Source organism: Scardinius erythrophthalmus (genome assembly GCF_964197995.2).
Source record: "Scardinius erythrophthalmus genome assembly, chromosome: 2".
NCBI classification, from domain to species: Eukaryota; Metazoa; Chordata; class Actinopteri; order Cypriniformes; family Leuciscidae; genus Scardinius; species Scardinius erythrophthalmus.
The window spans coordinates 20,554,366-20,572,856 of NC_138222.1; the positions used below are offsets into that span (position 1 = coordinate 20,554,366).

Genomic DNA, 18,491 nt, shown 5'->3' on the forward strand with positions numbered 1-18,491 from the left:
AAGGTCATCACCACTAGACCAGCTGCAGAAATAGACATTTTATTTGTTACAATAAAACTTGACAGATGCGTTCTTTGTATTTTTTTAAACTTACATTTAGAACTGTCTTTGCTTTTTAATAGATCTCTCATTAAATAGTTTATACACTTTTAATTAATCTTTTAACTAAAGCCAGTTATGCTTGTTTTCTCTAATGTTTTGTTTTAACATGAAACAACAGTGTATAATGAGGCAACACTGCTTGTCTACAGTTTATGCAATGTATTGAAATATTAAATATTATATTCTTTCTCTGACAGGGAGACATGGGAGAGCAGGGGCCAAAAGGTGACACCGGAGAGAAGGTCAGGCTGAACATCTTGTCTATACATATTTAATAGTATAACATGCTTAACTATAACATGATTAACTGGGGGTGTATGGACTGTGATATTGTGACATTGCTACTCATAGAACAACATAACTACACTGTAGACTGTGAAATTAAATTTATTTTTACTATTAAAATAATTCAGTTTAATTGTTTTATGCTGAATAGTGTACTAGTCATCATTCTATTTGTTTATTATTATTATTCTAAAAGTATTTAACGCATTGATACATATGTTTTGAGGCTAATACACCTATAACTCTAATGTGGTAGTAATATGACTTTATGGAATTATATTCCATTTATTTCAACAGTTTGGACACAGAAAATAGGACACATGATAAAACGTTGTTTCTTGGGAAAGTCTTTGATCTTTCTACATAGCTGTAATAGACCTATTTTGCCAAATGTGTAAAATATGATTCAGGAAGTTAGCATCATAGGAACTTAAAGCCTTAAACTTTTTATAACAGCAGACATCAGAGCATGTAAGTGAAGTGGAGCGGTGTGATGCTCCACTCAATATTCCGCTCTATGCCAGTGCAGTCTGCTCAGTCGCTCACGACCCAAGCAAATGCTACATTCATGTACTGCTCATGCTCACTGGTAAAACGAAGTTCGTTTAAATCCCGCTCTGACATGGAATTTCTCTGTCCTATATGTCTTTCTGTTTGTAATGAATTTCTTGAATAAATGTCTCAATTAGAGTAGACTATAGATAACAGTTATGAACATTGTGGCTATAAAGCAATATATTGTATAAAGTAAATAAACATGACGTGACTTAATTGGAGTGCTGAATTTCAGAGTTTGTACAAATATATCCACGTCGCTATGATCAAATGCTTTCTTTACTGCGTTTTTTTTTTTTCACCCCTGTCATTTTTGTTATGTGTTTTTGTTATTGAGAGGAAAGGATGCAGCACATATTTACATATTTATATAAACACCGCTCTCAGCAGAGTGAGGGTGTCGGGATGCTCACTAACAGTATACCGCTGCAAAGGTATTTCAAACCTCTTTTAAGTTTCACCCCTAAGCAAAGAACGAAAAATAACTTTGCTGTGAGAACATCACAAGATGAATCTTTGCTAACTCAGTTTTTCCACACTTCCTTTCAATTTCTTCTCCTTATTCATTCTTTACTTTGATAATTACTGTGCATTTATGTGTAATGTGTAACTTCATTAAAACAATATTTGAACTCCATAATTTAAACATATTTCACAGATTCATGAACCAGCAAATCACAAAGGGCATTCTGGGTTGATCGAGTGGTTCTGAGCAGCCAGAGCGGAATCTTCAGAAAGGCGTGGAGGAAATATTACCACTCTAATATTACCGCAATAATGGGCAATTAACAGGCACATAGTCAGACTCAAATCAGGTTTAGCTAGTGATATATTTCAAACATACTGCAACATTTGTACAGCAAATATTATCACAATTAGTCTCTTAAAATAATTACATGTCCCTGTCATCCACCTTCTTCAGTGCTTCTTGTCCATATGTGCAACCATCTTAGACTTTAAATATTCAAAGCATGGCAGTATAAGTCCCACCTTCTAAATAAAGGAACCAGTTGCAATTTGATCAAGTCATGCGTCACCACAGCTGTCATTAGAATCTCTGGTTGCCACTGTCAGTATCCTGAGACTTGTGCTTAGGAATGCACATGCGCTTTGGCTGGCCCAAAGCTTTTTAAAAATGCTATTTGAACATAAAATAGGATATAAAAGTTGTAATGAAATAAATGTTCATTTAAATGTGACTATAGCAAGCAGTTTTTGAGAATTCAGGTTCCCTTTCGTCAGCAGGGAACTCCGACGCCTCGTCGGGGGAGTTCCCCTGACGAATTGGGATCACGCTAGGGAGACCAATTGCCTTCGAGTGAATTAAAACGAGCCAATGAACATTGGCATGCAACATTTGCATTCCGCAGCCCGCCTACCAGCGCGGGTATAAAGCCCGGAAGCAAACATTGCATCATCGCTTATTGCTTCGGAGCCGACCGTTTGTGTCCTCTTTGAGTGAATGAGCTTAAGATTGTATCTTTCTTACGCTCTACGAGTCTGCTGTTTCAGGAGGGGATCTTTCTGTGTTGGTGAGACGGCGCTTCAGCGACCACGCGATTCCTGTCTGCCGGCTGCGTCTACACTGTTAATTCAAAAGCTGTTTTCACAGCTGGTAAACGGTTGAGTGCGCACAGCGGGCTTGCAGTTTCCCCGCTGTGTCGCCGCGTTGGATCCCTGTGTGCTTCAGCACAATAAAGAGAGTACTTTCTTCCTGAAAGAGCAACACGAGTGAAGATCGCGTCCTTTTCAGGATGACGTTTCACTCGTGTGTTTCTGGATGCGATCGTTTCCTGTCCTCATTGACGGCCACGACCGCTGTTTCACATGCCTAATCGGTGTGTTGAAGCTGCGTTCGTGGGTGGTTCATGCTCTCTCATGAGTGCATGACCACGTCGGCACGTTGTTCGTCTCCCCTTTTTAAAGGATCGAGCCGTTCAATGTGCCGTGTGCCGTCGAGCGCCGGCTGACAGCGCGGGTTGTCACGGCAACTCAGCGCGCGTCATTCGGCGCTCTAGATGCGCGGCCGAGACTCGTGTGCCTCTACGAGGTTGAGTCCCATTTGCTTGTTCCCCAATTTAGTTCCTTTTCTAAAAAGAGGACTACTTTGGTTAATGAGCATTTGGTGGTCTGAGGGTTACAGTACGGAATGTCTCGCCAGGTGAAAGATCCTCACGAGCTTCCTACTCCTCTAGCGCATCGCAAACATGCTGAGACTGTGTTCGTGGGTGGTTTATGCTTTCTTATGAGAGCATGACCACGTCGGCACGTTGTTCGCCTTGCCTGCAGGCTTGAGCGCTCAGCGTGCCGTGTGTCATCAAGGCGATGGCCACGTTCACTGTCTTGCATGCCTGGTTGACGGCCATGATCACTGTTTCACATGCCTAATCAGTGTGTTGAGACTGTGTTTGTGGGTGGTTATGTTCTCTCATGAGTGCATAACCACGTCGGCACGTTGTTCGTCTCCCCTTTCTCGTAAAGGCTTGAGCCGCTCAGCATGCCGTGTGCCGTCGAGGCTTTCGGATGGGATTCTGGTCTTTCTCATGAGGGACCAAGCATTTCATTCGGGGCCCCAGGGGAGGGCAGATGTCGATTGCTACATCGGAGAGAGGGCTGTTATACTCTGAAAATAATGCTGAGTTCCTTCTATAATGGTGTGTTCTCATGCTGAAGATTCAGACTTGACAGCCACACTTTCCTGGGCTATTCTAAAGTGCCTGGATGTGTGTGAAAAATTTTGGCAGTATGGAAGCTTTTTGGTGCCAATATGGCAAGCCAAACATGCCTAAATCTGCAGAAGTTTTTCCTCTCTCACTACCCCTGCACTTTCACTGCACGTGGGTAGTTCTGACTCGGGGTGGAGCTGCGCTTAGTGACTGACCGTGATTAGTCACAACGCTGGCCCTCGGTCAGACGATGTCCACACTTGTGGTCCAGGAGCGCCTCAAAACCAGCCCGCTCAGAGTTGTTTCCCCCTAGCAAAAGGAAGGGAAATAACTCTGAGAGAAGCGACCAGAGTATGTGACATTCTGCTCTTCGGGAGTGCGTGTCATCACCACTCCTTCCCCCGGGAGAGGGCCGGGTGGAGAATTTTGTTTCTGTTCCGCCGCTGGTCATCCAGTCAGTGGTACCCAAAGTTTGAGCAGTCCACTTCCTCTAAGTCGCTCACGGGCCCCAGCGCTCAGATGGCAGTGAGGGCTTCGGCCTCGTCACTCTCGTCTCTCGCTGGGTGAGGCGGAAACCAGGACTCGATGCCCCCGGGCCTCGCTCCTCGTTTCCCCTCACGGTCGAGACTGGCAGTAAAATAAGACCAGTCTCCTCCGTCTGAGAGGGTCAGAATGGCAGTGTGCGCCGCCCCCGAGCTGCGCCGCTCTCGTTCCCCTCTCCCCAGCTCTCAGATAGCAGTGGCGCCACCCCGGTCACGTCACTCCTGTCTGCTGCTGGGCGGGAAGGTACGGAGACCAGCAGCCGCCCTTGGGCCTCGCTCCTCGTCTCCTCCCCTTCTCTTGCCAGGCGACAGCCCGCAGCAGAACACTCTAGGGTCTTCTCTGCCGTCTGTCCCCCGGTGGAGGCAGGTAGGTGTTGTCCAAATACACACCCAGACCCCGCTCTCGGCCGCTACAATGCCACCGGAGCCGTGTCCCTGCCTTCCGCCTCGCTGCCCCTCCGCGGGTACGCCGGCGGTGCGGGTGGGCTCGTTGCGGCAGTTTCTCGGAGCCTGGCTAGCGCTCCCGAGGCCGTCGCACTGGCTCATCCACACCTTTCGGCTCGGCTATGCAACTCAGTTTGCACACCGGCCTCCCAAGTTCAAGGGCATCCACTTTACCCATGTGCGTCCAGTGGATGCTCCTATCTTGCGGAAAGAGATCGACGCCCTGCTGGCGAAGGACGCGTTCGAGCCGGTCCCTCCAGCCGATATGAGGTCAGGGTTTTACAGCCCTTACTTCATTGTACCCAAGAAAGGCGGTGGGTTACGGCCAATCCTGGATCTGCGAGTATTGAATCGGGCCCTGCACAAGCTCCCGTTCAAGATGCTCACGCAGAAACGCATTTTCGAATGCATCCGTCCCCGGGATTGGTTTGCAGCGATCGACCTGAAGGACGCGTACTTTCATGTCTCGATTCTTCCTCGACACAGACCATTTCTTTGGTTTGCTTTCGAGGGTCGAGCATATCAGTACAAGGTCCTACCCTTCGGGCTGGCCCTGTCGCCCCGTGTCTTCACGAAAGTCGCGGAGGTGGCCATTGTTCCCATGAGAGAACAAGGCGTTCGCATTCTCAACTATCTCGACGACTGGCTCATTCTTGCTCACTCGCGAGATGTGTTGTGCGATCACAGGGACATGGTGCTCCGTCACCTCAGTCAGTTGGGGCTTCAGGTCAACTGGGAGAAGAGCAAACTCTGCCCCGTGCAGAGGATCTCTTATCTCGGTGTGAAACTGGACTCGGTCGCTCAGACTGCGCGCCTCACAGAGGAGCGCGTCCAGTCAGTGCTCACCTGTCTCAAGTCCTTTCGAGGCAGGACAGCGGTCCCACTGAAACAGTTTCAGAGGCTCCTGGGGCATATGGCAGCCGCAGCCGCAGTAACGCCGCTCGGCTTGTTGCATATGAGACCGCTCCGGCACTGGCTTCACGATCGAGTCCCGAGGTGGGCGTGGCAGAGCGGCACGTTCCGGGTCAAAGTCACCCCGCACTGTCGCCAAACCTTCACCCCTTGGTCGGATCCTGAGTTTCTACGGGCCGGAGTGCCCCTAGTCCAAGATTTCCAGGCATGCTGTGGTGTTCACAGATGCTTCTGCCAAGGGTTGGGGGGCCACGTACAAAGGGCATGCAGTCTCGGGTCTGTGGACGGGGCCCCAGCTGCATTGGCACATCAACTGCCTAGAGTTGCAAGCAGTACGCTTGGCCTTGTGTCGCCTCAAGGGGTTTCTCAGACACAAGCACGTACTGGTCCGTACGGACAGCACTGCGACCGTTGCGTACATCAACCGACAAGGTGGTCTGCGCTCCCGTCGTATGTCGCGACTCGCCTCCCACCTCCTCCAATGGAGTCAGAAGCATCTGAGGTCGCTTCGTGCCGTTCATGTCCCAGGGGAATTCAATTGTGTGGCCGACGAGCTTTCACGTCAGCCTTCCCTTCTGGGAGAATGGCGACTCCATCCCCAGGTGGTCCAGCTGATTTGGCGAATCTTCGGAGCCGCACAGGTAGACCTGTTTGCCTCTCCGGACACGACCCATTGCCAGTGGTATTACTCCCTGACCGAAGGAACTCTCAGCACGGGTGCCCTGGCACACAGCTGGCCCCGGGACTTACGCAAATATGCGTTCCCCCCAGTGAGCCTTCTTGCACAGACACTGTGCAAGGTCAGGGAGGACGAGGAGCAGGTCCTTTTGGTAGCCCCGTATTGGCCAACCCGGACTTGGTTCCCAGAACTCATGCTCCTCGCGACAGCCCCTCCTTGGCCGATTCCTCTGAGGAACGACCTTCTTTCTCAGAGACGGGGCACTCTATGGCACCCGTGTCCAGACCTCTGGAAACTCCATGTCTGGTCCCTGGACGGGATGCGGAGGTTCTAGATGGCCTGCCACAGGCAGTGGTAGATACCATCTCTTCAGCTAGAGCCCCCTCTACGAGGCGCCTCTACGCTCTGAAGTGGAACCTGTTCGTCGGCTGGTGTTCTTCCCACGGGGAGAACCCACGAACTTGCCCGATCAGAGTCGTGCTCTCCTTCCTACAACAGGGGTTGAAGGCTGTCTCCCTCTACCCTCAGAGTGTATGTTGCCGCAATAGCCGCACATCACGATGTAGTTGAAGGTAAGTCCGTGGGGAAGCACGACCTGGTCATCAGATTCCTCAAGGGTGCTAGGAGGCTAAATCCACCTCGCGACTTGCACCCTGTACCCTCTTGGGACTTAACTTTAGTGCTTAAAGCGCTCCAAAGTCCTCCTTTTGAGCCTTTGCTGACAGTCGAGCTTAAAATCCTGTCCATTAAGACAGCGCTCCTGTTAGCATTGGCTTCCTTCAAGAGGGTGGGGGATCTGCAGGCATTTTCGGTCGACGAATCGTGCCTAGAGTTCGGGCCTGGCCTTTCTCAGGTTATATTGAGACCCAGGCTCGGATATGTGCCCAAGGTTCCTACCACTCCCTTCGCGGACCAGGTAGTGAACCTGCAAGCGCTGCCCCAGGAGGAGGCAGACCCAGCCCTAGCTTTTCTCTGTCCCGTCCGGGCCCTCTGGGTTTATATAGACAGAACGCAAAGCTTTAGGACCTCAGATCAGCTCTTTGTTGTTATGGAGGCCAGCAGAAGGGGAAGGCTGTCTCCAAGCAGAGGTTAGCCCACTGGATAGTGGATGCTATCACCAGGGCTTATGAGTCCCAGGGTGAGCCCTGCCCTCCCAGGTTGCGGGCTCATTCCACTAGGAGTGTTGCCGCTTCTTGGGCTCTGGCACAAGGCGCCTCGCTAACAGACATTTGTAGAGCTGCGGGCTGGGCGACACCGAACACGTTCGCTAGGTTTTATAGCCTACGTGTGGAACCGGTTTCCTCCCGAGTACTCGCTACGGCCAGTAATTAGAGGGAATAGGTGTGTCGGCTTGCGACGCCATTCCGTGAGCGGATACGTGCGTCTTTTTGCTCCGTTGGTTACCCAACAAACGGCTAACCTTGTGAGTTCCTCCATCACCCCTCCGGTGCCAGGCGTTGCGGACCGCCCGGCACCAGGTCTGCTACCTTCAGTAAGGAGTTGCTAGTAGACTGGGTGCTTTTCCAGTGGTCCCTGCGGTGACCCATGATTGCCACGTGCAGTTCAGCCGTGTCTTCCCCTTGACAGACTCATTCTGTCGTCCCTGTTGAGTACGCTCCACACTCCTCCGGACTGGGACTACCTTCAAGGACTGCCATATGTTTCACTACCCTACGTGGTTAGTACATGTGTGTATTTGAGGGCCTTCCTCTAGGCTGCCTCAGCTTCCGCAGCGTTCCCCCCCATTATTATTTTCCTTGGGGACGGGCACGCTTTCCCAGTGTTATCCAATATCCACTGATTGGGTCTTGTGGAACAGCAGTGTGATTCCCTAGCTAGCTCCCGCAAAATTTCTGGAAACTGCTGCAGGGCTGTAGCTTAGCTGGGCGCTGGAAGGGGCCAGCACCATGGCGTTTTGGTAGGGATCCCAATTCGTCAGGGGAACTCCCCCGACGAGGCGTCGGAGTTCCCTGCTGACGAAAGGGAACGTCTCGGTTACGTATGGTAACCCTCGTTCCCTGAGTCCAGGGAACGGAGACGCCTCGTCCCGTCGCCATGTTGCTGTACCTTCGCGGAGGGCTGGACACTGTTCGGCTCCTCAGCGAAAAGCGATGATGCAATGTTTGCTTCCGGGCTTTATACCCGCGCTGGTAGGCGGGCTGCGGAATGCAAATGTTGCATGCCAATGTTCATTGGCTCGTTTTAATTCACTCGAAGGCAATTGGTCTCCCTAGCGTGATCCCAATTCGTCAGGGGAACTCCCCCGACGAGGCGTCTCCGTTCCCTGGACTCAGGGAACGAGGGTTACCATACGTAACCGAGACGATTTCCCCACTGAAGTAGATAGGTCTTGGATGCCTGAAGTAGCTACCCGAAGCCATTCCAAATATGGCTGCTGAGTGAACAGACTTTCTTTGAAAAGGACTTTGTTAACATTAATCAGACCAAGACAACCCATGTATGATTCACCACTGACTAAGAGCATTGATGTGTAATGTTTCAGTCCTTTCTGCACTGTCTGCACACTCTCGGTTATGCTCTGGAATCATTGCCTGGAAAACATTACAGGATACAGGTTTAAGATCTATACTGGGTAAAGCCGAAAAGATAAAATAATGAAGGCAGAGGCAGGCACACATCCAGACTGTGTGAGAAAATTGCCAAGTGTTTTGGCAGACTCTGCTGTGAATAAGGCTAAGTGAAAAGATCTCTCCCAAAAGTGAGATTGAATAATGTTACCTATAAATTTTATTATTGTATACGGAGCAAACAGTGATGACAAAATTGCATAAAATATATTTTATTTTACAGATCAGCAATAGAAACATTGAGACAGAGTTTGATTGCTCAATATTGTCACTAAAATCTGCATATCTTTGCATAGTCGCTGATTTATGTTTATGCCTGTGGGTGCCCACATTCCAAACCCTCTCACCCACCTAATTCATATGTGCATGAGACAGAAATCACAAGCTTTTGTGTCAGGTTGTAATGATAAATATAACGGTAGAATTGTGTATATTACGATAATCCAGGACCAGATGTCAGATCCACCAGTAAGAGAGGTTTTTAAATCTCAATTGATTTTTGATTGGTTACATGGATTGGAGAATATCCCATGTTTTTCCGTGGGTGGTCGAGCTGTATCTGTGTATCGTTTATAGGCTAATTATACAATGATTAATTTTGGTCCTTGAATTTGATTAGCCTAGTGGTGTTCCAGTAGTGCTGCTGTCAGTCTATGTATTTTTAGTGTTGTGGATTTTTCAGTGATTCTTTCTGCACATTAAAATGTTATGCCAGTTGGTAGCAACAAGTGACTGTATTTATGAGTGAATCATTGACTCATTTATTTTAACGGTTTGTTCAAAATACTAATTCTGTCCTACTTCCGTCAGTGTTTGTAGAGTATCACTGTTTTCATTTACACAAACGCAGCTCATGACCCTGTTTTTACTCAGTTCGCAGTAAATGTTGCTCCATATAAACTTCATCTCTGCAAGTGCTGTGAGTTTGGGACACAGCATGCATTTGAAAACGCTAACAGCATAAACCATATTTCCAAATTTTATAAATCTGTTGTCAACAAAATAGAAGCTTTAAAGGCTTTCTGCAGTTTTCCGCCAAAATGAAATGTTTGAAAGCAAAGGAATGAAGACAGCCACAAATATTAGTATTATAATTTTACTTTTTTCTGTCAAATAAAATGGTCATTATTGTTATTAAACAATAATTTATTTATTTTATAGTAGGTATCAGTATATTCATATTTCTTTATTGATTTTTTTTATTTTCAAAATTTTATAAAATACAAAATAATATTTAAATAATAATAAAAATAATAATTGTAATTAGTAGTAGTAGTAGTAGTAGTAGTATAGACATATTAAATTGGTTCAATAAAAAAAGCAGAATGTGGGTGAAAACGACTGTGACTGAGTCCCCTATTTCCTCAAGCATAAAATGAATTGTAAATCCAAATTTTTTAAGCTGATTTTACCTGAATTTTTTACTCGGGTTGGGCATGACCCTGGGCCCACTGTAGGGGGTTTGATATATCTTTGTCACCTTTTTCACCACTGATGACTTTGCATCCCTAAAAAAAAATAGACAAAGTAACTGGTACAAAACAAATAACACACCCAGTCGCAATTGTGCTGTTAGTCTGCATATCAGCAAGGCTGTGATTTGGAGGTAAACACGAGGCCATGGCCCATGGCCCACAGAACAGCAGCTTGATTGAGTGATATTGCTTTTATATGTTTTGAATCTGAAGTTCATTGTGCGATAATTAAAATTATGATTTTTTTATCTTTATTTCACACATCAATACGGAGCCCCTAAAGGGACCTTTGCAAAAATATAAAAAAATTAAAGCTGCAAGCAGCATTTATCGGGGTTCAAGCGGTTTAAGGCCTTTAAGCACATACGTAAAAATATATTGTTATGTTTTATTTAGCAAGCATGTAAACACTTAAAAAACTTAGGAAACCAAAAGTAATTTATTAAGATCATATAAGAGATTCAGTCAAGAATAATTTTGTACAGACTTAAATAATGTATGTTGGATTGATGTTTATAAGGAAGTTCATCCTGATAATGCATTGTCAGCATTTGAAAGATTATTTTACCCTTTGGTGGACAAACATGCACCTATGAAAAAATACAGTGAATAATGTTACACTATAAAAAATGTTCGTAATTTTAACAGTAAAAAACTGTAAAAAAGCAACGGAAAAGAAATGTTAATTACTTAACAGTATGTTCCCTTACTATATACAGTGAAAAACTGTAATAGCTCTCACGGGACATTTCATGTAATTTTACATTAATATACTGTCAAATGTATGGATTTTGGAAGTCACTGTAAAACAAAAACTTACCGTTGCATTTACCGTAAAAAATACCATGGCAATTGATTACTAAATTTACAAAGTTTTACATCATCGAACTAAAAATTACGGTAAAAAACTGGCAGCTGGTTGCCAGTACTTTACCGTAAAAAAATATGGTAGTAACATTTTCGGTTTTACGGCAGTGATCTAAATATTATGGAAAAAAACTGGCAGCTGTGGTTGCCAGTACTTTACCGTAAAAAATACGGTAGAATTTTTTTGCTTTTACGGCACTGAACTAAAGTTTACGGTAAAAAACTAGCAGCTTGCAAGTGCTTTACCGTAAAAAAATACGGTAGTAATATTTTAGATTTTATGGCATTGAACTTCAGTTTATGTAAAAAAAAAAAAAAAAAACCTGCCAGCTGTGGTTCCCTTTCGAAAGGGAACTCTACACTACGTCAGAATGACGCTATGGGGAACGCCTCAGGCGTGACAGGTGTCTGAAATAAATATCAACTCACGTCAATTATGTTGACCGGCGACAGCCCGTGAATCATCAGCTTGATTGATTAACGCGCAACCTGGATGTATAAAGGGAAGCCTTGCATACATGACAACATCTTTTCGTCTTCAGGGACTGTTTGTCTGTATTGAGAATATCGCTGAAGCGCGCGGGAGGCTCTCGAGAGAGCCTCTTGTGCAAACTGTGAGCGTTTTTTATTTAAAAATGCTCCGCTTTCGCGGACCCTTTTCTCGAGGGAGGAGGGTTCAGCATCTGAGCTGTGGTGCGTGCGATCTGTGAAACAATACTGTTTGGGTACGAGGCGTTCACAGTCAGTTCCTGAGGGTGCTGGCAGTGTTCATTAAGAAATATCTCGGCGCGCGTGAGAGAGAAAAAATCTGTGCGCTGTCGGATGTTTCAACCTCGCACCTGTTGACTTTCTTCTCGAGGGATGAAAGCCAAATATTTATTTAATGGCTCGTTTCTCGCGCTTGCCGAGGCAGTGTGTAGATTACGAGAACGTATAAATGTTAAAACAGTATTGTCTGGTGATTATGGCTGCATTTAATTCTATGAATTAAAATGGTGGAAATATTCTGACTTAAGAAGTTAGATATTTAGTAATTTAGCCTATCATCCAGATCGCGTTATCCAGTGTTTTTGGCTGCATTTTAATTGAAAAATGAGCAGTGAACAAAAAGAGCAGGTGTAATTCTGGTCTTTTTGTAAAATGCGAAATTAACATATTTCTGTTTCTTTTCAGACCACATCTCCTGTTTTAGAGTCTGGGGCAAAATGTTATGGGTAAGAAAGTAAATCTAAAGATTTTTTCGATGGTCAGGTAGTAGGTCTTAACAGGCCTCCTTGACCAGACAGTCCCCATTTTGCAACCGGACAGTGCTTGGGCCTCCCTTAGGTGATCTCCCAGGAATTGACTGTCAAGGAGTAATGTGGTTATCAGGTTATAGGCCTCACTAGGCCTTCCTGAATATGAGCTTCCACATACTATGGTTAAATGAGCTCCCACATATTATGGTTATCAGGTCATAGGCCTCACTAGGCCTTCCTGAATATGAGCTCCCACATACTGTGGTTATCAAGTTATAGGCCTCTCCAGGCCTTCTTAAATATAGCTCCCATATAATGTGGTTATCAGGTCATAGGCCTCACTAGGCCTTCCTGAAAATGAGCTCCCACATACTGTGGTTGAATATGAGCTCCCACATTCTGTGGTTATCAAGTTATAGGCCTCACCAGGCCTTCTTGAATATGAGCTCCCACATACTGTGATATGAGCTCCCACATTCTGTGGTTATCAAGTTATAGGCTTCACCAAGCCTTCTTGAATATGAGCTCCCACATACTGTGGTTATCAGGTCATAGGCCTCACCAGGCCTTCCTGAGTATGAGCTCCCACATACTGTGGTTGAATATGAGCTCCCACATACTGTGGTTATCAGGTCAGAGGCCTCACCAGGCCTTCCTGAATATGAGCTCCCACATTCTGTGGTTATCAGGTCAGAGGCCTCACCAGGCCTTCCTGTATATGAGCTCCCACATACTGTGGTTAGCAGGTCAGAGGCCTCACTAGGCCTTCCTGAGTATGAGCTCCCACTTACTGTGGTTGAATAAGAGCTCCCACATACTGTGGTTATCAAGTTATAGGCCTCACCAGGCCTTCTTGAAAATGAGCTCCCACATACTGTGGTTATCAGGTCATAGGCCTCACTAGGCCTTCCTGAGTATGAGCTCCCACATACTGTAGTTGCCAGGTTATAGGCCTCACCAGGCCTTCCTGGTTATGAGCTTCCACATGTCAGGTTACAGGCCTCACCGGCCTTCCTGAATGTGAGCTCCCACATACTGTGGTAATCAGGTTACAGGCCTCATCAGGCCTTCCTGGTTATGAGCTCCCACATACTGTGGTCGCCAGGTTACAGGCCTCATCCAGCCTTCCTGGTTATGAGCTCCCACATACTGGGATATCAGGTTACAGGCCTTACTAGGCCTTCCTGAATATGAGCTCCCATACACGGTGGTCGCCACGTTACAGGCCTCGCCAGGCCTTCCTGGTTATGAGCTCCCACATACTGTGGCGCCAGGTTACAGGCCTCACCGGCCTTCCTGGTGATGGGCTTCTACATGTCAGGTTGCAGGCCTCACCCGGCCTTCCTGAATGTGAGCTCCCACATACTGTGGTCATCAGGTTACAGGCCTCATCCGGCCTTCCTGGTTATGAGCTCCCACATACTGTGGTCGCCAGGTTACAGGCCTTACTAGGCCTTCCTGAATATGAGCTCCCACACACTGTGGTTGAATATGAGTTCCCACATTCTGTGGTTATCAAGTTATAGGCCTCACTAGGCCTTCTTGAATATGAGCTCCCACATGCTGTGGTTGTCAGGTCACAGGCCTCACTAGGCCTTCCTGAGTATGAGCTCCCACATACTGTGGTTGAATATGAGCTCCCACATACTGTAGTTGCCAGGTTATAGGTCTCACCAGGCCTTCCTGGTTACGAGCCTCCAGATGTTAGGTTACAGGCCTCACTGGCCTTCCTGAATGTGAGCTCCCACATACTGTGGTGAATATGAGCTCCCATGTTATATGGTTACCAGGTCAGAGGCCTCACTAGGCCTTCCTGATTTGAGCTCCCACATGCTGTGGTCGCCAGGTTAGAGGCCTCACCGGCCTTCCTGAGTATGAGCTCCCCCCATGCTGTGGTTGTATATGAGCTCCCACATACTATAGTCGCCAGGTTATAGGCCTTACCAGGCCTTCTTGGTTAAGAGCCTCCACATGTCAGGTTACAGGCCTCACCGGCCTTCCTGAATGTGAGCTCCTACATACTGTGGTCATCAGGTTACAGGCCTCATCTGGCCTTCCTGGTTATGAGCTCCCACATTCTGTGGTTATCAGGTCAGAGGCCTCACCAGGCCTTCCTGAGTATGAGCTCCCACATACTGTGGTTGTATATGAGCTCCCACATACTGTAGTCGCCAGGTTATAGGCCTCACCAGGCCTTCTTGGTTAGGAGCCTTCACATGTCAGGTTACAGGCCTCGCCGGCCTTCCTGAATGTGAGCTCCTACATGCTGTGAGCTTCCACTTACTGTGATTATCAAGTTATAGGCCTCACCAGGCCTTCTTGAATTTGAGCTCCCACGTGCGGTGGTCGTTAGGTCACAGGCCTCACCGGCCTTTCTGAGTTTTAACCTTCCACAATTAGTGGTCACCAGGCTTTAGGCCTCTGCGGCCTTCCTGGTTATGAGTTCTTTCATGTCAGGTGGCAGGCCTCACCAGGCCTTACTGAATGAGAACTCCCACGTATTGTGTCTATCAGGTTGCAGGCTTCTTCTGGCTTTCCTGATTATAGGTTCCCACGTACGGTGGTTCCCTGGTTACAGGCCTCACCAGGCCTTCCTGGGTTTGAGCTTTTACATGTCAGGTTACAGGCCTCATCCGGCCTTCCCGAATGTGGGCTCACACATACTGTGTTTTTAGAGCGATGAAGTACGAGCAAACCTTTACTTCATTCCTTTTTGGTACATACGTTCCGTACCTTTTTTAAACCATGCTTATGGTAAGTCACACGACTTATGTCTTGTGTATTTTCTAAATCCATTTTCTATGGTAAGGGTCATGCGCGTATCGCTTCTGTCCCTTCCTATGTGGCTCAGACCCTGGTCTTTCACTTCGGGTCCCATTCTAGATACTTCCTGTCGTCACTTTATTACGACAGATGTTTTTCTCTAGCTAACTTCCACATTCCGATGAGCTCCCACACACTGTGGTCACCGTGTTACAGGCCTCACCGGCCTTCCCGAGTATGAGCTCCCACATGCTGTGGTCGCCAGGTTAGAGGCCTCATCAGGCCTTCTTGGGTTCAGAATGGCTAAGTACATGCACTTTCTTTCATGTACTTTCTATTTCCATTTTTTATGGTAAGGGTTGTGCGCTGTACGCTTTATTCCCTTTCTGAAAGTGAGCTCCCACATCCTGTGGTCGCCAGGTTAGAGCCCTCACCGGCCTTCCTGATATGAGCTCCCACATGATGTGGTCGCCAGGTTAGAGGCCTCACCGGCCTTCCTAATAGGAGCTCCCACATGCTGTGGTCACCAGGTTAGAGGCCTCACCGGCCTTCCTGATATAAGCTCCCACATGTTGTGGTCGCCAGGTTAGAGGCCTCACCGGCCTTCCTGATAGGAGCTCCCACATGCTGTGGTCGCCAGGTTAGAAGCCTCACCGGCCTTCCTAATATGAACTCCCACATGTTGTGGTTGCCAGGTCAGAGGCCTCACCGGCCTTCCTGAAGGTAAGCTCCCACATATTGTGGTTGAATACAAGCTCCCCCATGTTGTGGTCGCCAGGTTAGAGGTCCTACCAGGCCTTCCTGGAGGTAGCTCCCTTTAGGCCCTCACAGGCCTCCTCAGTGTTTTGAAACACAAACACTGGGTAGATCCATGGATCGAGTAGAGAGACTCCCCTCGCTGGCAAGGGTTGTAAAGCACTATGCTGAGTCATACTCTCCAGGGTTTCCCGTCTCTGAGATCCGGGCTGAGTGGTTCACTGCCTGTTTTGCAGTCCCTCGAGTTGGATGCCTTCTTTAGGCAAGTGTCCAGAGGCTCTGTCTTCAGACAGACAGAAAATGGCCAGACTCTAGTGTCTTATATAGTGACACCAGGTCAGGCCTGCCTGGTGGTATTTCAGGTGGCACGCTCCCCTGAATAGTGACTGGCTGGGAGTCCCTTGGGCCCCCTAGCCACACTCCCTAGAAGGGACCCCTTCTTTTGGAAGCTGTGGTCCTAAGCCTTTGAGCTGGCCCAGATATACCCCCCATTAACTATGTTCTGGCGGTTTCTTGGTTCATTAGCTTGGGTGATGACCGGTAGGGAGTGCTGTCACTGACAGCCCGATGTGACCTAAGGGTGAGTGGTTCCAGTGTTTTCTGAATTACTGGTTCGGACAGTTGTCACTGCCTTTGGGCATGCACTCCCCTCAGCATGGTGGCGTTGGTATATCGTTCCCCATAGCGTCATTCTGACATAGTGTAGAGTTCCCTTTCGAAAGGGAACGTCTCAGGTTACGACTGTAACCTATGTTCCCTGAGAACAGGGAACGAGACACTACGTCTTCCTGCCATGCCTCGGGGCCTGCCAAACCTGTAATGGTTTGACATTCTGATAGAGGACAGTCCCAACATTAAATACACCAATTTTGGTGTTTCTAAGTCATTCCCTCTAGCGCCACCAACTGTCCAAAGTTTCACTCATGTTTATTCTAATAACTTTTGAACCACAAGGGCTAGAAACAAAATTCTTTTTTCCTCTGATTCCTGACCTCATGACGATTCGATTGCACCCTGTTTCCATCATGAAAAGTTTTCCGCCATTGTGAATTTTCCGAAAAAGCTACTTTTTCTAACTCCTCCTAGGCCGTTGCTCCAATTTCCATGAAAATTGAATCAGATCATCTACAGACCATGCCGACAAAAAAGTTATGGAATTCAAGTTGATTCGCTTAGCAATTTTCGAAAAAACCCACAAACAAATTTTACGTAGCGCTTGCAAAAACAGACGTAAGGCTGTATCTCCGCAACGCTTTATTGGATTCAGACCAAACTTGGCACATGTCATCACAAGCATGACCTGAGGCTACATGCTGCGTTTCGGCGCAGCGCCACCTACTGGTCCGGAGATATGAAAAATGGCTATTTTTGCTTATAACTTCTGAACAGTTTGCCCAAAAATCATCAAATTGGTCTCGTTAGATTCAGGCCAACATGCTGAGTCGACTGATATCCAATTTTACCATATCGGCCATTTTGGCTGTCAGCCATTTTGAATTTTGTGCTAAAATGCTGTATTTTAAGATGTCTGCTATGTCGAATTTTGTCCGAAACCTACTTTTGCGAACTAGTCCTAGGTTTTTCGCCAGATCGGAACCAAACCAGTCTAGGACATTTCTCTGGACTCTCTAGATCAATAATTATCGAACTTTTGCATTTGGGTGGCTGTAACAGGGTCATTTAGAAAAGGGGCGTGGTGGCAAAATACACTAAAAAGCCTATAAATCCCAAATGAAAACTCAAAACTTCACCAAAATTGATGAGCATATGTGTCAGAACATGTTGAGGAAGCATGCAGAGTTTCATGGAGATCGGACCATAGGTGGGGCTATAACTGGCAAAAAGCCTTCATTCTTATTAGGGGTTCAAGCATGAAATGCTCTTATTAGGGGTTTCGCGCATGAAATGCTTGCGCACAATCCTGATCTAATCGACAACTTTGCAGTTGCACATAGGAAAGCCCGGAAAATCCCGCTATAATGTAAGAGAGCATCTTTTTCATGTATTTGGACCTAGGCCTAACAATGTTTTATAGTGCGCTGTCCCCATTGTTTTTTTGTTGTTTTTTTTGTTTTGTTTTTGGTGAGCGTAGGCTACTCCTGATTTTGTTAGTCATCTCATCTCTTATATGCTGTGTATGATCATATCCTGCCCTATTCATGGGAGCCTACTCGCGGACATTGCGTCATCAATGTCATCAATTGCGTCATCAAGGGGCCCGCCTTGATAATCCTACTTAAGGGCCCGGTGTTGGCTCGTTACGCCACTGAATATAATTGTCTAAACTCCTTATCAAAATTAAATATTTACAACAAATCTGACACATATATATGGGCACACTTTGAGTACTACTAATAAAAGTGGAGGAGATCAGGCAAGACTATAAGAAGACTAGGCAAAATGTGCTATAACTGTAAAAACGCTTTAAAACCATATATTTCCTATGGTAAACTGCCTGTATTGGCTGTAAAGGGACTTTTTCATCTATGATGGCAGTTGTTAAATGCTTGCTAAATAAAACTTAATGTCTTTTGATGCTTTAGTGCTTAAAGGCCTTAACTGCTTGAACCCCGATAAATGCTGCTTGCAGCTTTAATTAGGGGCCAAGCACCGAAGGTG

The 18,491-nt window shown here is 46.7% G+C and overlaps 1 protein-coding gene across 1 annotated transcript in view; it reads left to right on the forward strand.

The window, feature by feature from the left end:
• Nucleotides 1-18,491, forward strand: part of col25a1 (collagen type XXV alpha 1 chain) — a gene marked incomplete at its 3' end in the record, with an annotated part of 949,643 nt that overhangs the window by 861,865 nt on the left and 69,287 nt on the right. The window contains exon 14 of the mRNA XM_081359232.1: nt 300-344. Coding sequence (XP_081215358.1) covers nt 300-344 — 45 coding nt within the window. The remainder of the gene's footprint in view (nt 1-299; nt 345-18,491) is intronic.